Source organism: Cervus canadensis, chromosome 13 (genome assembly GCF_019320065.1).
Source record: "Cervus canadensis isolate Bull #8, Minnesota chromosome 13, ASM1932006v1, whole genome shotgun sequence".
Lineage (NCBI taxonomy): Eukaryota > Metazoa > Chordata > Mammalia > Artiodactyla > Cervidae > Cervus > Cervus canadensis.
The window spans coordinates 11,872,550-11,894,147 of NC_057398.1; the positions used below are offsets into that span (position 1 = coordinate 11,872,550).

At 43.3% G+C, this 21,598-nt stretch overlaps 1 protein-coding gene and 1 long non-coding RNA gene across 6 annotated transcripts in view; one reads left to right on the forward strand and one right to left on the reverse strand.

Annotated features, from left to right (window-relative positions):
- Positions 1–21,598, forward strand: part of KCNK2 (potassium two pore domain channel subfamily K member 2) — a 206,417-nt gene that overhangs the window by 64,549 nt on the left and 120,270 nt on the right. For 2 of the 5 annotated variants that reach the window (XM_043485937.1, XM_043485938.1), the window contains exon 1: positions 17,993–18,533. The exons of 1 other annotated variant lie outside the window; for it this stretch is intronic. In XM_043485937.1, the coding sequence (XP_043341872.1) occupies positions 18,245–18,533 (289 nt within the window). In that variant the 5' untranslated portion in view covers positions 17,993–18,244. Of the gene's footprint in view, positions 1–17,992; positions 18,534–19,230; positions 19,975–21,598 lie in introns of those variants that run through there. 2 more of the 5 variants (XM_043485939.1, XM_043485941.1) reach the window with 2 other exon arrangements.
- Positions 18,211–19,882, reverse strand: LOC122452380. Its single transcript, XR_006272671.1, has 3 exons — positions 19,769–19,882; positions 18,681–18,782; positions 18,211–18,334 (listed from the first exon to the last, which is right to left on the reverse strand). It is a non-coding gene; the product is annotated as an uncharacterized LOC122452380 (long non-coding RNA).

Genomic DNA, 21,598 nt, shown 5'->3' on the forward strand with positions numbered 1-21,598 from the left:
CTCCCACTGCTGGCTGTGTGCATGCTTAGTCGTGTCAGACTTTCTGTGACCCCATGGATTGTAGCCTGGCAAGCTCCTCTGTCCATGGGGTTATCCAGGCAAGAATACTGGAGTGGGTCGGCATTTCCTTCTCCAGGGGATCTTCCTGATCCAGAGACTGAACCCACGTCCTTTGTGTCTCCTGCATTGGCAGGGCGGATTCTTTACCACTCCACCACCTGGGAAGCCATACATCCTGTTTATTTCTTGTGTTTGTGGGTTGTGCAGGGTTATGGTGCAGTGTTTAAACATTAGCTGTGTCTTATCAAACAGATTAGGTTATGATTTGACTTGGGGAAACTTTAGAAATGAAAGGTAATAAAGGATTACAAATTTGCAAGTAATGCAATATACTACTTATTTAAACTAATTTTACATTGAGGGATTAGACATTATATTATCAAGGCTTTGCATTCTTACCTATAGAGATTTATCTAATGCTTTAAGCAAGTTATTTTTTAGATTTTTTGTAAACAGAACTTTTGAAATGGAACAAGATTTTTACAGGTACTCTAATTTGAAGATGCACTCAGATAAATCCTCTTACAAAGCCAGGAGCTGCCACCTATTTTATCTGTCTTCAAAGATTGGATTTGAACCAGAAGTTGCAGAGAAATTTAGGTGTTCTTTAAATTTTTTTCCAAAAGACTTTTTATTGGCCCTTAGTCTTAGCTAGATTTTTTAGGGTAAAATAAAAAGAATGAAAAGTAAGAAATTCAAGCATCTAATTCGGTGAGTTGAGATATATGAAGTACATTTATTGAAACATTTAGGCTCTCAAAACTAAAGTTCTTTCCTTTAGCATTACTCATCTGGTTATTGACTAGAAGTAAATTATGACTCAGTGTTTCAGTTTCATATTAAATGAGAATCAGGTACCCAGGAGCCAAATGATAAAAAGGACTTTGTCTAGGAAAATGTTTTTAGGAAATTGTGCATGTGATTAACAAGCAAGTCTCTTCTTCTAAGCTACTGCTTTGTTTTCACAAACACTACAATCTTCTTTGATGGGAAATGTGGACAACTTACATTAGCAACCCATGTTCTGAGTTAATAGCCTGTCTAACTATTAAGTCATATGTCTTTGAAGGAAAAACTGAGAGGAAAGGAAAAGAAAGATGTCTCTTCTTAAATTTCAAAAGAGAAACTCCCACCTGCTTTTCTTGCCAGTACTCTAAGCTGGGTGTGAATTTGGTGACTGCTGGACGGTTTTTGGTGTGGATCTTTGGGTCAGCGTGCAAAGTGCATGCCTTGCCTATCATTTCTAATCCCTGGCTTTCAACTCAGGACTTTTTGCTTTGATAAAGCAGTGAGTAGAAACGGCTGGTCAAGGTAGTCTAACAATGTGAAAAGGCATGAAAGAAACTCTTTGCTTCATATTCATAAGACTTTCTTTCATTTTTCTAACCTAAGGCAAATATTAGATTTCAAGTGATAAAGATTTTTACTCTAAATTTGATTAGATATCATTCTGAAAAAGCTCTGCATATCTCAACATGGATAAATCTTGACAAGGTAAGTTTTAAATGAAAAAAAAAGCCAGTTGAAAAGAATTAATTTAATACAGTACCATTTATGTAAATTTTAAAATGCTTTATATTTTATGGCTACGTAGGCACATGAGAAAAACACATTTACAGTCACAAGAAGGATGAGCACCAGCTCCAGTAGGGCCGTTATTTTGGAAGAAGGAGACAGATGAAAGGAACAGGGTGGGCTAGGTGAATCAGGACTGTGATTATAATATGTTTTTTTTTAATCAAAAAAGGAGAAAAATATATATCTGAAGCAAATACGGCAAAATGTTAGTACTTTTAAAACCCAGGTTTACACTCTTTTAGGTTATTTTGTAATATTTGCTACTTAAAAATTGGCAAAATTTTTATAAACAAAAAAGTTTCTGAGGTTGCTAAAATATTGGAGTTCATTTAACAAGGCTTTATTGGGAATCTACTGTGTATTAGGTATTAGGGAGAGGGACATGAGGGTGACTCTGCCCCTACCCTAAGGAATGCACTGTCAAGGGGGAAAGAGATACCCTTGACATAATAAATACCCATAATCATGTTATACGTGGTCATCGCAATCATGTTATACATAATGGTTTCTACATGGAATGATTAACTCTGAGACGATGACTTTACTGGCTGAATCTTAATGAAACCTAAACCAAGTTAATGACAAAAATCATCATGAATTGAATTTTAAAAATAACATTTTCATATTTAATATTTCAAATCGATTGCTAACAAAGTATTCTCAAAGAGAGGTTCTCAAATATAACTGGCATATACTCCCATGTAGTTTATTTAATAAATATTCATTATGTACCTTAGCAGATTTCCTTTGTGGTACCTTCTAACTCTGTCTTTATGATTCATATTTTTGTTCATGAAAATGTCTTCATGGCAAGATAAATCTTTCCAGAGAGTGTTGTCTGGTCTTCATATTTTTATCTCCCAACCCCTAGAGCTTTAAGTATATATGTACTATTTATGTATAAACAATAGCAATGGTTCAATAACAATAGACAATAGCAATGATAAATTTTTATTGAATGCCTACTATATGTTATCGGACCATAGTAAAAGAGTACTTAACTCTGAACTCAGAATTCAGGGTCAAGGGTAGCAGGAAACATACATAGATTTAAAATCTATATTTCCAGAAATATGTGGATATAGTATGTGAAAAATGTAATGTCACATATGAAGATGTTACAAATGACAAATTTGTAACATCACTTCAGGCAGTGAGTGATCACTTCAGTACAGTGAAGTTACATCACTTCAGGCAAAAGAAACACTACAGTTAATTACCAAGAAGGTTGACAAGACATTTTGGAATCTGAAAAATGCACTACTGGTTCCCCTTCTTGAGAAAATATTAATGCAAAACAGTAAATTTTTTTTATACCCAACTTTTGTCCAAAGAAAAGCTACCACAAAATAGCATTCTACTGTTGGGGTAGAAAAAAATGCCATTTATTCTTCTCATGGCTGTGCTTGGTGGCCAACAGATTTTCATCAAAACTTGTTAAAAATAAAACAGTAAATATTTGACATCTCAATTTTAATTAAAATGAGCATAACGTGATACCAAGGTGAGAAGAATAGAAGAGATCCCTGATAAATCGGCAAAGAGGGAACAGGTACAGTATCTGACTCACAGGAGTAAATACACATTACACCTGTTGGCTCAACAGAAAACTCCATTCCTGGAACCCTACTGTGTATGTTATTTGCATACATTGGTCCCCTTAGCAACCAACAACTTGGGGTTCTAAAAATTTTACCTGAACCAAAGTCCTGTTTGTGGAAGAGTTTTATCTGTGTCCAGAAGACAACATTGATAACAATGAAGGGGGACGAATCAAGCAAACCCAGAAATGTTGAAAGCATTCATAGTTGCTAAGGAGATAGAAAGTAAAGTCAACACAATTTAAAGGCCAGTTGTGGCTCAGCCGGTAAAGAATCCGCCTGCATTGAGGGAAACCAGGGTTCAATCCCTGGGTTGGAAAGATACCCTGGAGAAGGGAAAGGCTAACCACTCTAGTATTGTGGCCTGGAGAATTCCATGGACGGTATTGTCCATGGGGTCGCAAAGAATCGGACACGACTGAGTGACTTTCACTTTCACTTCAGAGAGCAACAGTTCAAAATGTTGGGGCCATAGCCAAAGGGAGATCTGAGTATGTGCATGGTAAAGAAAGTGGCAACATCCCATCTATAATGATGAGAAGAGAGCTTTAGGTCTGTTTCTGGGCTCCCAGTATAGCCTTGTGAACCCCTCTACGGTCCCTCTTCCTAACCCAACAGGCTCTCACTCATCCACCTTTGTTGGCTACATCCTTGTAAGGACTTCTCTGCCATCAGGTGGAATGGGCAAGGCTTCCTGTTCTAGGAAGAAGTCATCTGAGTTGCAGAGTCTCTTCATTCTAGAACAGAAAGGCTAGAATTTGACTCCATCTTTTGCAGCTGTATTTTCCTTCCTGAATCCCAGTTGTTCATTTGGTTCCTAAAAGCCAGTTTCCAGGTGATTGCTGGCCAAGCCCCAGAAGATTAATGATCTTTATGTTTTCACCTACCTCAGATCCATCATCTTTCCCTCTCTCCAGGGTTTAGGGCTATCAGTGCGAGTAACACTATTAATAGTGACCGTTGTTTACTGAGTTCTTACTCTGCTTAGGGTACTGTTCTGAATACTTATCAAGAATTGACTCTTTTAGGTCTAATTAACAGGTTGAGGTTGATTACTTTTCACCCCCATCTCACAGATGAGGAATTAAGGCACTGGTAATAATAAGTAGCTGAGACAGGACTTGAATCTGGGCAGCTGACAATTTTCACCAGTGAACTACACTGACCTTCATGTTAATCTTATGTGAAGACAGAATTATATGAGATATTAAAGAGCATGAGAGAAATACAGTGAATGACTTTCAATGTGCTAAAAATACCTTGATGTGAAAAATGCTTTCTGATGATAAATGTCACAGTTACCGTGAAATCCTCTTTGAAAGTCATAAGAGCTGTTGATTTTGTGTGTTGGGATAGTGGTGGTCTTTTATTTACACCAATTAAAAAAAATTGCATATACTATGTGTTATAAGAAATTTAAAAAAATTCAGATAAGACACTTGTCTTCAGAGAGCCTTAGTCTAGTGTAGAAAGCACAACATGGAGACAAATATACACATAAGAGTAAAAGATGCTATGAATTTATAGCAGGATCCATAGACAATTGTGATCAAATTTATCAGAGGTTAAGCCATGAAATTAAAAGATGCTTACTCCTTGGAAGGAAAGTTATGACCAACCTAGACAGCATATTAAAAAGCAGAGACATTACTTTGCCAACAAAGGTCCGTCTAGCCAAGGCTATGGTTTTTCCAGTAGTCATGTATGGATGTGAGAGGTGGACTATAAAGAAAGCTGAATGCTGAAGAATTGATGCTTTTGAACTGTGGTATTGGAGAAGACTCTTGAGAGTCCCTTGGACTGCAAGGAGATCCAACCAGTCCATCCTAAAGGAGATCAGTCCTGGGTGTTCATTGGAAGAACTGATGTTGAAGCTGAAACTCCAGTACTTTGGCCACCTCATGTGAAGAGCTGACTCATTGGAAAAGACCCTGATGCTGGGAGGGATTGGGGGCAGGAGGAGAAGGGGACGACAGAGGATGAGATGGCTGGATGGCATCACCGACTCGATGGACATGGGTTTGGGTGAACTCTGGGAGTTGGTGATGGACAGGGAGGCCTGGCGTGCTGCAATTCATGGGGTCACTAAGAGTCAGATACAACTGAGCTACTGAACTGAACTGAAGAACAAGGAAGATTTCACAGAACAGGATAGTCAAGATATATGATCAGGTAGCTGTTCTGATCAAATTGTCTAACTATATTTTTTGTTTTCTAATATCTGAAGACCCAGATTTCACAGGAACTTGGGACTTCATTATATCTTGTTCTTATTCAAATTATAGTTACAGGAATTATGCAGTATTGAAGTGTCTGTGCTAGTTCTGTTTTCCCAATGAGTGTTTTGACGATTCATAAATAGATTTGCCAATTCATAAACAGATTTGGAGAAGGAAATGGCAACCCACTCCAATATTCTTGCCTGGAGAATCACGTGGACAGAGGAGCCTGGCAGGCCATGGTCCATAGGGTCACAGAGTTGGACATGACTGAAGCGACTAAGCACACAAATATATTTGCATAACTGGCTATGTTAGTCCTTGTGTGAGGTTGACATGTCTTATGGCTCTTAAGCTTTGAGAAAAGCTTTCTAGAGATTGTGACAACCCTGAATTAACATTTTGCCCTCAGTTATTACCTAATTGTGCACATTAATTATCTCATGGAGGAGTCTGCTGTGATGATGGATGAGAAGGTCTATATGGTGAGTGGCTGCTTAGGAAAGGTCACAATGTTCACTATAATGTCTAGCTTTAAAACATTTCAGATGTGATTTCTAAGCTGAAAGCTGAACCACCATAAGAGCATTCCTTGGTAACGAACCAGCATCTGTTGGACTCCACTTGGCAAGCTGTAGCAGGGCTAGAGACAGATCTCCATCTGAAGCATCTAGCAGTGTGGCAGAAGTAAGCAGGTATTAAGCTGAAACTTGGGAGAAAATTATGGTTAAGGCAGTTATCAGAAATGAGTTGCAACATCTCAGGGGAGAAGAAACAACAGCGCTCAAGAGGCATTCTTTCCAAGGAGGGAGATAAACTTGAGATGCCACTGGAAGTGTTAAGTTATTTCATCATATGTGCAGTGCCATGCATGCTTGAACACAGTACTTTGAGTGAGTGATAGTTGCTTCCTCTGTAATACACACCATACCTGGAGCTCCAGGAAAGGGAAACTTAAGCAATAAAAGAGAGTTCCCATATGTGATCTAAGGGAGGAGGGTAAACATCAGTGAAACAGGAGAACAGGGCCAGGACTAAGGTGAGGCTAGTGAGGCCAGCCTGTGCACGTGCAAGTTTGGATCCTCTTTATTTAAAACTGCAAGCTTTTTGTTCACCATGGATTTTTCACATTAATATTGATTTTTAAATACTGTATTCAAATATTATTTGTCTGTGTTTTGATGCCCATTTAAATTTTGCCCCAGGCGAGTACCGTCTCACTTGCCTTAGCCTCATGCCAGCCCCACGTGACTACAATTGAAGCGAGATGTTTGAACACTTACCATAGCCTAGAAAATAGAATCATTACATTTTACTACAGATGTGACCTCACAGGGCATCATCTGATGTTACCTGAACCCAGAGGCTGAAATCAGAGAGCCTCAGGACCATTTGCAGCCTACAGATATGTTTTATTTGCCATTATCATTGTTTATTTTTGAAAATTGATTTAGTGGCCCCAGATGTGGAACAACTGACTGGTTCAAAACTGGGAAAGTAGTATGACAAGGCTGTATATTGTCACCTTGTTTACTTAACTTAAATGAGGAGCACATTATGCGAAATGCCATGGCTGGATGAATCACAAGCTGGAATCAAGATTGCTGGGAGAAATAACAATAACCTCAGATATGCAAATGATGCATTCTAATGGCAGAGAGTAAAGAGGAACTAAAGAGCCTCTTGATGAGGGTGAAAGAGGAGAGTAAAAAAGCTGGCTTAAAATTCAACATTAAACAAACTAAGATCATGGCATCTGGTCCCATCACTTCATGGCAAATAGAAAGGGAAAAAGTGGAAGATTTTATTTTCTTGGGCTCCAAAATCACTGCAGATGGTGACTGTAACCATGAAATTAAAAGACACTTTCCCCTGGGAAGGAAAGCTATGACAAATCTAGACAGTGTATTAAAAAGTAGAGACATCACTTTGCCGATGAAGGTGTGTATAGTCAAAGCTATGGTTTTTCTAGTAGTCATGTATGGATGTGAGAGTTGGACCATAAAGAAGGTTGAGTGCTAAAGAATTGATGCTTTTGAACTGTGGTGCTGGGGAAGACTTTTGAGAGTCCCTTGGACTGCAAGGAGATCAGATGAATCAATTCTAAAGCAAATCAGTCCTGAATATTCTTTGGAAGGACTGATGCTGAAGCTGAAACTCCAATACCCTGGCCTCCTGATGGGAAGAACTGACTCATTGGAAAAGACCCTGATGCTGGGAAAGATTGAGGGCAGAAGGAGAAGAGGGCAGTAGAAGATTAGATGGTTAGATAGCATCAATGACTCAATGGACATGAATCTGAGCAAACTCTAGGAAATACTGAATGACAAGGGAACCTGGCGTGCTGCAGTCCATGGCATCACAAAGAGTCAGATGCGACACGTGATTTAGCAACTGAACAACAACAATAACAACTTGAAATTGAAAGATTTCTTTTAAGACAACCTGGATATCTGACTTCTCTTGGAAAACTGGAAGGTTTAACACACTGTATCCATGTTCTTTCATGGCAGTAATCGACTAAATATGACTAGAATATCTCCTCCAGTTCACTGGTTCACTAGACCCACTTTATGCATATGTGTTCCTGCCAGATGCTGTATGCATTGCCATTATGAGTCCTAATTAACTGCAGGATTCTTTCAATAATATCTCAATAATAATGCACTTTCATTCATTTAAGGAGTATTTATTTTTGTGCTTATTATATGTAAGATATTGTGCTTAGGAACAAGATGGTAAGATCCCTTCTCTGTTGGAACTTGTTTTAGTCTCACACACAATGTTATGGGTTGAATTGTGTCCCTCCATAAAGGTATATTGAAGTCCTAGCCCCAGTACCTGAAAATGTGACCTTACTGGGAAAAGGGGTCTTTACTGAGGTAATTAAGTGAAAAATGGACTTCCCTGGTTGCTCAGCAGTAAAGGATCTGCTTTCCAATGCAGGAGACACAGGAGACACATGTTAGATCCCTGGATTAGGGAGATCCCCTGGAGAAGGAAGTGGCAACCCACTCCAATATTCTGGCCTGAATAATCCCATGGACAGAGGAGCCTGGGGAATTACAGGCCATGGGGTCGCAAAGAGTCAAACAGGACTTAGCAACTAAACAACATCAACAACAGGAGGTCATTAGTTGTGCCCTGATCTAGTATGACAGGCATCCTTTAAAAAAAAGAGAAACTGGGACACAGAGCTAGACACAAACAGGGAAAACAATGTGAAGACATGCAAGGAGAATATGACCATGGGACTGGAGTGATGCATATACAAGCCAAGGAATGCCAAGGAATACCAAGGATTGATGGCAAATACCAGAAGCTAGAAGCAGTAAGGAAGGATTCTCCCCTAGTGCTGTCAGCTTGGTTTCTGACTCCAGAAGCTGAGATAAAAGTGTCTGGTGTTGTTAGCCACCCAAGTTTTTGATGCATTGTCCTGGCAGCTCTAAGAAGCTAATATAGGGCAGTGATTAAATAATTTGAAGAAGTAGTTAAATAACAATTATAACCACAATAATGAGGGGAGAGTCCAGAATGTTACGAGAGTGTATCTGTTGGAGTGATGGGTTGATCTAGTTAAAAGGTTATGGGGCCTTTTTTGAGGAAGGAAAATCCCATAAACAGAGGAGCCTAGTGGGTCACAGAGTTGGACACAACTGAGCACACACACACACACACACACGTCTTAGCTGAAGCCTGAAGAAATAGTGTAAGTTAGTTCCTAGTAGTAAGGGAAATAGGCACAGTCTAGGCTAGAAGGACTGGTATGTGTGAAGACCCTAAGGAAAGAAGGAATAGGGGATACTCAAGCAAGAGGAAAAGCTAGTGAGACTGGCCTATATAGTAGGTATATTGACTAATCAGCTATGTTACATTGGGGAAGTTATTTTAACTTCTCTGAGGATAATAACAGTACTTATCTCATTGGTTTTTAGGAGGATTAAACGAAGAAGTAAATGAAACGGTCTTAAAAGAATGGCCAGCACACATGCTCCGTTAGATGTTACCTCTTATTATGAGTCCTGTTCTCGTTGTTACTATGATTATTCACAGGGTAAAGACTTTCAAGGCCCTGAGAATGCCTCTAGATGATTAGTCTCTATGGTGAAGGCAATGGGAGGTTAGTGTATGCTTCAGGGCTTCAACTTAACTGGATTTTATCTCTAAAAGCTTCCTCTGGCCACACCGTGGAGGATGGATCAGAGGTTAGTGGAGATGAGGCCACTGGTGAAGGTCCTGGGAACGGGTGGCGGTGGGGGTGACAGTCTTCTTGCCTTGTTCACTTTGTAGAATTTGGAGAGATCGCACAGTCATCTTAACATTTTTAAAAATTCAAGAAAAAGCTGCTTTCTTCTTGTCTTTCTTTTAGAACTAACATGCCTTGGGTGATACATACGTTTTTAATCTCAATTCTTCCATAAACTTAGTAGAAGGCCTTGAGCAAGACTTGTATGTGTTCATTTAATCATAGACACAGAAACATACGAGGGTAAGTTAGATTCTACGTGTGTATGGTGACCCTGGGCTTCCCTTGTAGCTCTGCTGGTAAAGAATCTGCCTGCAATGTGGGAGACCTGGGTTCTAGCCCTGGGCTGGGAAGATCCGCTGGAGAAGGGATAGGCTACCCATTCCAGGATTCTTGGGCTTCCCTTGTGGTTCGCTGGTAAAGAATCCATCTGCAACATGGGAGACCTGGGTTCAATCCCTGGGTGGGAAGATCCCCTGGAGAAGGGAAAGGCTACCCACTCCAGTATTCTGGCCTGGAGAATTCCATGGGTTGTATAGTCATGGGGTTGCAAAAAGTCGGACACAACTGAGCGACTTTCACTTAATGGTGACATTAATGGTGATCTTAATGGTGACATTAAGATCTCTAGTTATTGAACACATTAACAAATATCTTTAAGAGAGTTCAAACCTCACAGTCTCTATTTGCTTTTCTATTGCCTTTATATCTTGTGACTTAATTTTAGAAGAGAAATCGAATTGATTTGTTCTTCACACCCAAAAATTGATTTCCTCTTCACTGTTGTCAAAATCTGTGCTCTCAGGTGAAGACAAAATGCTAGATTGGCAAATTTTCACAACCAATACAAATTTTAAATAAAGTACTGGATGTGCTGAAAATTCATTAGGAAATGAAAGCCATCAAGAAAAAAATTTAAGTTTAGTTCTCTCTGAATTTATGGCTGATTTTAATAAAAAGCACCACATTTGATATAATTAGTTTGCCTAATGTTGGCAGACTAAAAATTATTTTAAAATGAATCCATTGTTAGTCTAGATACATATCAGTGAAATGTTCATTTCCTAGTGATAGTTTATGATACTCAGCTTTGAAAAGAGGAAGAAAATTTGGAGTAGAATTTCCTCTTTGTAAACTAAGTAAATTCTAATGTTTTTGGAATTTAATCTTATAACAGAGTACCATTATGATAAGGATTTCTTTACAACACCCTTAATCAAGACCTTATTTTCTTTCCAGCAAAGTTATATATGAACGTTAACGTATTTTTATAAGTAACACTTAAATGTACTTACTGTTTAAAGAACTGATTTTATAACAAAAGTTGGGTGTTTTGACTTGCATAAATTTTCAAAACTTAAAAGAAATCACATGGGACTAAGAATTGCCATTATAAGAGAGATTCTTGTTTACATTTTAAAATCTTATCATTCTTCATATTTTTATGTATATGTGTTTATTTATATATATGAGCAAATATATAAGCCATTAAAAAAGATATTGCTGAGTGTTATATATTTTAGAGTGACTTTAATTTTTGCAAAATGAGCCTCTTGACAAATTTTGCAAAGTTTAATGGAAAAAATGACTTTTTTTTTCATTTTTCAGTGTGAGGTACTTTAAACTGAAACCCCCTCAGTAACTTGATGATATTTTTCCGATAGACACAGACATGGTTTCACTGGTGTGATTCTTTCCTTATTTTGACTCCATGATTAGAAAGATTTGGTGTGTCTTTTTTCCTGCAGTGTATCCCAAGTACTAGAAAAATGCCTTTCTGTTACATGTGCATGCATGCTCAGACACTTCAGTCATGCCCAGCCCTCTGTGACCCCAAGGACTGTAGTCTGCAAGGCTCTTCTGTTCATGGGATTCTCCAGGCAAGGATACTGGAGTGGGTTGCTGTTGTCCTCCAGGGGATCTTCCTGACCCAGGGATCAAACCCTGGTCTCCTGCATTGCAGACAGATTCTTTACCGCTGAGCCACCAGGGAAGCCGCTTCTGATACAGAGAGGTGCTTAACAGTGAGAGTGAATGGTGGTAAGTGCCAGTGCCCGGCGTGATTCGCCAAACATGGGCGGAGGGCCCGAGTTGTCACCTCGCCCAATTTCTTACCACTGCAGAAGCCTCCTCTGTGATGGTAAGCGCCAGTAGAGTGAACCCAAATCCTGCTTTTCCTTCAGGATTGTCTTAGCATGCTCCCTGGACTAGCAGCATTGGCATCACCTGGGAACTGGATTTTCATGCCAATTCTCAGGCCCCCACACACAAAAGGCACCAGAAACTCAGGGGCCATGCTCAGCAATCTGTGTTCTAGAAGCACTCCAGGCGATTCTGACGTTCACTCCAGCCTGAGACCTACTGCTCGAGACAATGCACGTATGGGCACTGCCTATATTACCTCTTTGCTTTCTTTGCTCTTCTCCTAATAATGTCCAACTTCCCTTCTGATTGACATATTTGAATTTTAGGTTTATGAATATTTCAAAATCAATACATTTTGGCATTTTTTAAAAATTGTAATTTATTTATGGTTGTGCTGGGTCTTCCTTGCTGCACAGGCTTTTCTCTAGCTGTGGTGAGAGGGGCGGCTCTCTAGCTGGGAGGTGCTGGCTTCTCGTTGCAGAACACGGGCTCTGGGGGTGGTGGGGGAAGTGGTAGGCTTCAATAGCTGCAGCTCCTGGCCTCTAGACACAGGTTCAGTAGTTGCGGTGTAAGGGCTTAATTGCGCCTAGCATGTGGGATCTTCCTGGATCAGGGATTGAACTCGTGTCTCCTGTGTTGGCAGGTGGATTCTTTACCAACTGAGGCACCAGGGAAGCCTCACGTTGGCTTTTGAGAAATTGCCTTCTTAAAGTAACTTGCACGACTCAGGTCTGACTAACACTTCACAGCTTACTTGGAATTTAACTCTTAGAGGTTGTATTACTATCTGTTGCTGCATGAAGAATTATCCCAAAACTTACCACCTGAAAACAAGAAACATTTATGGTCTCATAGTTTTTTTTTTTTTAATGTTTTCAATTGAAGTGTAATTGATGTACAATGTTGTATTAGCTTCAGGTATACAGAAAAATAATCCAGTTATATATTGATATAGATTAATATGCATATGTGTATGTATATATGTGCTGTTTGTGTATTTTGGAAATTAATCCCTTGTTGGTCTTCTAATTTTGCAAATATTTTCTCCCATTCTGTAGGTTGTCTGCTCATTTTATTTATGGTTTCTTTCATTATACAAATGCTTTTAAGTTTAATTAGGTATCATTTATTTATTTTTGTTTTCATTTCCATTACTCTAGGAGATGGATTCCCCCCCCCACCCCCCCCCGCCAAAAAAAAGTACTGCTGCAGTTTATGTCAAAGAGTGTTCTGCTTATGTTTTCCTCTAGGTGATCTCACAGTTTTGGAGGCTTAAGAATTTGGAAGGAGCTTACTTGGGTGGGTGTAGTTCAGGGTCTCTCATGAGGCTGTGCTCAAGGTGTTACCTATGACTATAGTGATCTCCTGACTCGAAGCGGGAGGGATCGGCCTCCAAGCTCACTCCCACGGCCATTAGAAGAGCATAGGAGACCACCTCCAGGTTTACACGGGCTTCTCCTCTCCCTTACGACATGGAAGCTGGCTGCCACCAGAGGGAAAGATCCAAGACCCTTACCCAAGGGTAAGAGGGCACACACAGGAGGGAAGTCACAGTCTTTTTATAACCTAACCTGGGAAGAGACATCCCATTGCTTACATTGCATTTTGTTCATTGATAGCCCACATTTGAGGGGGGTGGGTTTAATGCAAGGCATGAATACCAGCAGGCAGGAATCATTGGGGGTCAACTTAGACGTCCACATATAGGTAAATTATTTCTCTCTTCCTCCAGTTCCTTGCTTTATATTGTCTTGATTAGGATTTTCTGGTATCAGGAATCTCAAGACCAACTGGCTTATACAAAGAGAAAATATGTGTGGCTTATGGTGTAGTTTGATTCAGGGAAGTGATCAAACGTTGTCACAAGACCTGGTCATTTTGGTTCTATCTGCTCTTTACTGGCTACATTCTTAGGTAGCTTCTCTTCTCTTGCTGGCATAATAGTCTCCAAAACCTTCAGGTTCAAGGTCAGAGGTATAGCAGGAAAGTCTCTTTCCTCGGAATTCCTGGCATAGGTTCCATTGACTGAGTGGGCCACAGGCCTGTTCCTGAACCAACTGAAAGACCAAGGAATCATGACTGTGTTATTGAGGCCCAGGACACACTCAACACCTGCAGTCAGGGGTGGGTCCCACGAGAAACATAACAGCCGTTAGCAGGGAAGGTAGGTGGCCCTGGAGGGAGCGTATCAGGCAGGCATTTCATGGAAGTACTGCCTATACGTGTTGACTCCTATGAGTTTGCATGAACTAGAACCTCTTGGATAATGGCCACCCTCTTCCCCAGCATTTCCTCCCCGCATGCAGGGGATCATAGAGTCCAGTTGATCTACTGACGCCACCTCTCTTATCCTCTCTTCCACTCCCATCTAAGTCACCATGAAGTTCTCACCTGGACTAAGCAAGAGCATCTAACTCCCTGAATACATTTCCATTTTTGTCCATCTTCTGTCTATTCCCTGTGTAGCAACCAGTGATTTCTTTCAAATGCCACCTGATGAAGTTATATGAAAATTCATCAAAGTCCCAGTAACTAAAATCCAAGGCGTTATGACCTGGTTTCTGCCTGCCTCTTTAGCTTGACCACTGTCTTACCACTAGTCCTCCTCTCTGAGCTCCCCACATTCTCCAAGCTTCTTCCTGCCACACGGAAGGGCCACAGCTCTACCTCCAGCTGAGGAGGGTCTTTCCTTTCATTATGTCTCCCCCTCTCTGCCCTTGCTCATCTTCAGGCCCCAGTTGTGATGTCACTTTTCACAGGGCTTCCTGGACCGTCCAACATTAGGTACTCTCACTGTACTCTGTACCTTCTATTTATCACACTTATCAGAATTTTCATTTTAGGTTTATTTAGCACCTTCCCTTTCTAGACCATAAGGTAATGAAGGCAGTAGCCTTGCTATAGCCACAGAACTTCTGTTTGGTTCCTCGTAGGTACTCAGTAGATATTTGATAAATGTGATGCATTTCCCTCATCTAAGCCCTGTGCAACTGTGTTCTCCAGAGGATTAAATAGATGACGAGATTTATTATAGAGTTGGGATTTGCTGGTGGTCTTGTTCGGCCGGGAGCCCACTGGTTCATTGGGTTAGGTCAAGCACAGGAGAGAACAAAATTCTTTTTGAGGACCTGCAATGTTAAACATATATATGTGTTTAGTTCTTAGAACAATCTCTTGCAAGTTCAGTGTAGTATCCTTATTTTGTGGATGAGGGAACTGATGGTCAGAGAGAGAGAAGGATTCCCTCAAATTCACATTGTTCAGAAGTGGAAGAGTTAGGATACTTACAGAAGTGACTTTGATTACAAAATTCCAGGTCTGAATGGAACTATGGAAAAGTCAGTGGCATACACTGTTTTGTTTTTGTTTTATCTTTGAGTAGGGCAAGGTCAAAAAGAAAATTAAACATGAAAGTGAAGTAGTGTAGATTTCTTGCTGCTAGTTGGAGCACAACAGAAAGCCTGAAAGCGCTGGAATGAGGGGAGTATGGAATTTGGGGGTGCAGAGTCTTTTTATTATGTATTTCAGGGTTTCCCGTCCAGTAAAACAGTTACCAGGTGTTGAGTAGCCTGGGTCTCGGAGCATGAAAGAAATAGAGTCCGTCTAGGCTTTCTAAGACACCTTTGATGGGATTTATATGCACTGAAGTACAGACATAAAATTAAACAGGATAAACCATCTCATTTCCTTCTTTCTCAAGTTGCAATGATACATAAACTAGTCTATTCCCCTTTTTTCCCTTTTACCTCAAACATGGTGAGTAAGCACAAGAAGGCTGTTAAAGGGGTAGGAGGCTTTAACTGGGGGACGGTGTGGGGTTGCAGTGGAAAGTGGGGCTGGAGTCAGTGTGGAGACAAGTTTCTTGTTTTTTTTGAATTATTATTGAGGTGAAGCTAGCTTGTTGGAGTGATTCCTGCTAATGTCACAGTTTGAAATTTTGTTTCTTTTTAAAATCTTAGTTTAATATCTCTGTAAGGTAAATCTGTGGCCCCCTACCCCCAGCCCTATATATATGTGTGTGTGTCTGTGTGTCTGTGTGTAAGTGTCTGTGTGTGTGTGTCTGATATGAGGATATGCAAGGGGAACATGAAAGACTACTGCAGCACATGAGTTGAGAGAAGGGAAAATGGCCAATCAGCATTTGTGACTGGTGATGAGTCTTACATACCATGAGTAGGAGGGCACTACACAGGCGAATTTATTTATTTTTATTATTATTTTAAAAAATATTTATTTATTCACTTACTTATTTGGCATCATCTGGTCTTGGCTGAGCAGGCGGGATCTTCACTACATTATCCAGCATCTTTCGTTACGGCACATGGACTCTCTAGCTGTAGTCCACGGCCCCAGAGTGCATGGGCTCAGAAGCCGCAGTGCAGTACATGGGCTTCGTTGCTCCGCAGCCTGTGGGATCTTAGTTCCCTCAGCAGGGATTGAACTGCTTCTCTTGCATTGCAAGGTGGATTCTTAACCACTGGACCACCAGGGAAGTCCCCATAGGGGGATTTAAACTATGAGTTAATCTCCCACTTTAGTAAGTGTTAGCCAACTGGACAGAGGACTAGTGCTTGGCAAGGTGTGGCTAAATTTGTAAAAGACCCAAATGCAACAGAAAAGAACCATCAAGTCGTTAACTAAAAGGGGAAAAGTTTAAAAAAAAAAGGCTATGCAAAGTGTTTGGGGGGTCATTTTACTAGGAGAACAAGAAGCCTATAACAGGGTAGAAAATGATTCTGAAGTGAATTCATTTCATTTTCTATAAATGTAAGATACCTAATTCCAAAAACCTAGAAGGAGGTCAGGTAAATGATGTCTGCAACCACACTTTCATTCATATGTTTATCAAACACCTATTTATCTGTAGCCACTGGTTACTGTTGATACTTTGGGGAACACAGAGCCATGGTTTATATGCTAACTGAACTTCAGTCAGTCAGTTCAGTTGCTCAGTCGTGTCAGACTCTTTGTGACCCCATAGACTGCAGCATGCCAGGCTTCCCTGTCCATCACCAACTCCTGGAGCTTACTCAAACTCATGTCCATCCAGTCGGTGATGCCATCCAACCATCTCATCCTCTGTCATCCCCGTCTCCTCCCACCTTCAATCTTTCCCAGCATCAGGGTCTTTTCCAATGAGTCAGTTCTTCACATAAGGTGGTCAAAGTACTGGAGTTTCAGCACTAGTCCTTCCAATGACTTACAGTCTGGTTAAGGAACTGAGCTTTTTGAACTGAGCTTACGGTCTGGTTAAAGAAGCAACACAATGTGACAAGGGCACAGACAAAAGCATGTGTGAGACACCAGACTAGGTTTCAGGAGAAACTTCAACAACTGGGTGATCTGGAGAATAACACCTATGATGGTTAGTCAACTTGGCTAGGCTATGGTGGGGGTGGTTTAGTTGCTAAATCATGTCTGACTCTTGGGACCTCATGGACTGCCAGGCTCTTCTATCCATGGGATTCTCCAGGCAACAATACTGGAGTGAGCTGCCATTTCCTCCTCCAGGGGACCTTTCCCACCCAGAGATGGAAGCTGGGTGTCCTGCATTTTGCAGGCAGTCTCCTGCATTGCAGGTGGATTCTTTACAGACTGAGCTACCAGAGAAGCCCCCTGGCTAGGCTATATCACCCAGCTATTTCATCAAATACTTGCCTGGGCATTGCTGTGGAGGTATTTTGTAGATATGGTTAACATCTACAATCAGTAGACTTTAAGGAAAGATCACCCTTGATGATGTGAGTAGGGCGCAGCTAAGGTTTCCCAGAAAAGAGGAAATTCAAGACCGAAGCGTCAACTCTTGCCTGATTTTCCAGAATTATTCTAGAGATTTCAGACAGACCTGGCAGCCCCCGTAGTTGTCTGAGCCAAAATAAAATTCACACACACATCTTATTTGTCCTGTTTCTCTGGAGAACCATACTGATGCAGGATCTTAGTCATGTAAAGTTGGGGAGAGGACTGGGGAAGGTGTGTGAGGGAAGGTGACCGTATGTACAGAGGCCAGGAATGAGAAAGAGAAGCCAGACCAGGAAGCTTCTTACATGGGACCTAGAGAGTCTGAAAGGGTTTTACGTCGGCGAGTGAGAGGATCAGATTCACATTTCACAAAGGACATCCGATTATTTTATTATTGAAAGCAGAAGTCGAGAACACCGTTTCAATTCCAGCAGGAAGGAATTCCTAATAAGGGAAATATTTTTAATAGGAGAAAGAAGGAGACAGCCGGCTGAGTCTATTCTGGAATTTAAAAAGTAATTTGGCATTTCAAATCGTTGACGGCCACAGCCTCGCATACAGCGTTCTTCTTACAATCCAGAGCCCTTCCGTTTTACCGTCCCACCTTCACGTCTATAGCTTTACGCGAGGAAATTCTCCTGGTCCCTGGGGAGATGCTCCGATCTGACCAAGCAGCGGTTCTGGAAGATAAACTCTCTCACAGCGCTGGAGGTGGGAGGGTGGAGGTCAGAAGGGGATTCCCGCTGCGCAAGTGGGAGGGAGGAAAGAGTTTACAAACCGGCAGAAGTTCCGTTACATCCTGTGTGAGGCGAGAAGGCTCGCCCATCACAGCTGCAGCCGGGCGTCTGCCCACTTTCTGCCCGCTCTCGTGCGGGTTCGGTTCCCGCCCCACAATCGCCAGGGATCCAGCGGCCCCAGCGCGGCGGTCTGCCAGTCTGGGAGGTACCTGCCAAGCTGGGATCCGGGTGCGGAGGTGCGCGCGGAGCACCGAGTTCAGACTGAGGTCCGGGGGTCCCCACCGACCACCTTCGCAACCTCTGTGCCCAGCCAAAGAGGTCTTGCCCTGAGAACCAAATGGATTTTTCTTACATTTCCTTTGCCTCCCTGAATGTCTTCACCCTGGCTCCCGGTGCCGAATGGGGATTCGATCAACGTTGTGCGGACAGAAGCTAGTTGCCCAGGTCCAGCACCCTGGAAGACGGGGGGTGGAGGGCGCTGGGGCTTGATAACCCTTCCCCAGGCGCGGGCTAGAAGAAATCAGCGTCCTTATTACTGCCCCAGCTTCAGGGGACTCAGGGGGTACGTTTCTGTACAGCCCTGGTCGGGGAGGGAGGGGAGCATGCCCACGTGCTGGAGTCCAGAACCCCGCTCCCCAAAGCTCGGCCCCACACCTTCCAACCCGACCTGGAAGGAGACAGGTTGGAGCCGGGTGTACCCGAGAGCGTGAGTGAGGATGTAGAGAGCGGGGGCAGGGTTAGCGCACGGGTTCGAGAGGAGGAGAGGCAGCAGGTGAACCCGAGGGCCGTGCCCGCAGGCGGGGACGCGGATTGAGGGGGGCCTCGGAAGAGCCAGGGGAGACGAGACGAGGGCTGGGCTCGCAGGGCTGGCGGAGCGGCGAGCCCAGGCGGTGAGACGGACGGGGAAGGGGGGGCGGGGAGCCCAGGGGGAGGGAGTTCCGAAAGGAGGGAAAGGAGCGAGCCTGGAAGGGAGAGCGGCGGCGGCCGGCCGAGCCGCGAGCTGGAGGGCGCCCGGCGCGCCCAGACCGTGCCACCCCCCACTTCGCCCCCGGGGCGCCGAGGGCTCTGCCGGGGAGACGCACAAAGACATGCGAAGCGGGGCTGAGCGAGGCTCGCGCACAAAGACGCCGGGGCGCACGGCCGCTCGGGCAGCACCCACCGCCCCCGCGCCGCGCCGCGCCGGGGCCGGGCCAGCGCGCAGCCCGGGGCGGAGCGCGCGGCGGCGGCGGCGGCTGCGGGCCGGCGCGGGACCCGGGTCGCCCGCGCTCTCCGGGTGACCCGGGCCCGGCCGCAGGCGCGCGCGGGGGCGGCGGCGCCCCAGCCCAACTTGGCCTCGGCCTCGCCCTCTGCCCGGCCCGCGGGTGTCCCCTCCTTCCCGCGATTCCGTGTCTTCTCACGCTCCCCTCCTCCCTCCCCGCGTCCAGCCCTGGCTCTCCCCACCTTGTAAAACAAAGCCGGGGGAAAAATGCCTGCCTGTGCAGCTCGGAGCGCGCAGCCCGTCTCTGAATAAGAAGTGAGTACAATGGCGTGTTGTTTGTAAAAGCTTCAAGTCCGTCTTTTTCAAAAAAAAAAAAAAAAAATTGTGAATGCTGCATGCCTCATGCTTCCCAGCGCCTCGCGGGAGAGAGCCGGCTATAGAGCAGGAGGTGAGACCCCCGGGTACCCCCCCTCTATCCCATCTCCCGCCGCGCGTTTGCCGTCCCAGCCAGTCCCGGGAGGGTTGCAAAAGCCCAGCTGGCAGCACGCGGACGTTTTCCACCTTTCGTTTCCCGTCCTAGGTGTTGGATCCCAATCTGGGGTTGGAGGCAAATCTATCCCCGGATCCACTCCTGGCTGCTTCTCCTCACTCTCCCGCGGGTGCCTGGGCGTTTTGCATCTGTCTTGGGTATAGGTTTGGGACACTTAGGGGAGTTTCCGAAGGAGGAGGGTCAGCTCTTGGGAGTCACCCGACGGGTGACCCTGGTCACACTTGTTGCCCACAGCGCGGTGGCATAGGCAGTGGTACTGAAAAAAGCCCATTTCTCCTGGAATTGACTCGTCAGTTGTGGCCGGGAGCGAAGAAGACAAACGTGGGTGCGGATGAGAGGCTAGGATTAAGCGGAGGCTGTGAGGTGCTGCAGGCAGAGAAGGGAGGGCCTGATGGTGCCAGAGTGTGTGGAAGGAGTGAATCTTTGATTCCTTATTCTAAGGAGCTTCTCTTCATGATCATACATCAAACGACATGGAGATGGAAACCCAGAGGGTTCCCCATGTTAGATCGCGTGGAAAGACTGTTGTTTTTTATTTTGTTGTTTCACCAGGTTCTGCCCATTCTGTCTGCCAAATGTGCATTATATATATATTTCTGCTAATTGAAAAAAAAGCAATAACTTAAAAGAATTAAAATACACCAGGAAATATTTTAATAATACACACACTACACACACAGTCTTAAAAAAAAAAACCTCTCCTTTCCCCCCCTAATCATATAATAATAATATCTTAGTTTGGCATTGCAGTTTAGGATTGGGATTTGGGAGCGTCCAGGTAAACGGTCTTGGTGTTTTCCAGTGCTGCAGACCAGAAATCAGTGATGGGGAAAATCAGAAAGATGAGAGGAGAGCATAGAGAACTGGGGAGGAAAGGCTTGGACAGCTTCCTTCAGAGAGATAATGTGGAGTTTCTGAGTGATTTTCTGTTATTTTTGTTCCAAAGATGGCTTAATTTTAGACGATGACCTTTATTTTTCACTGAGACTCACTAAGCAGCTTGGAGGTGGGGTGAGGTGGCTAGACAGCAGATGACAGTAATTTCAGCTGTTATCAACATTTCTATTAAAATGTTTCAAAAAATTAAAGCCTTGAACACGTGCTGTGCCGTGCTTAGTTGATCAGTCGTGTTGGACTCTGTGGTCTACAGTCCAGACCCCATGGACTGTAGCCATGAAACACATATCCAGTGCTTATTTGGGATGAAGTTTCCTTTATGAATATCACGTGTCAAAAGGTGTCTGCTCATTTGTGGTTTGATTTGGAGCCGGTGACTGTATCAGGAGGAAAATGTGTACATATCTGTGCATAGCAGGTTGAACCATTTGGAACTGCTGAAGTGACCTGTACTTATGTGGAATCCCCACTTGGAGGCCAGGCTCCAGTTACTTCATCAGAGCGCTGACTTCCCTTCAAAGTCAGAATTGTTCAGAGTTACGCTGATTGAGGAGCGCTCTGTTATCTGCCATCATTACACAACACTCCTCACTTAGGTCTGGCGCTTCACATAGCTTTGTTTGCA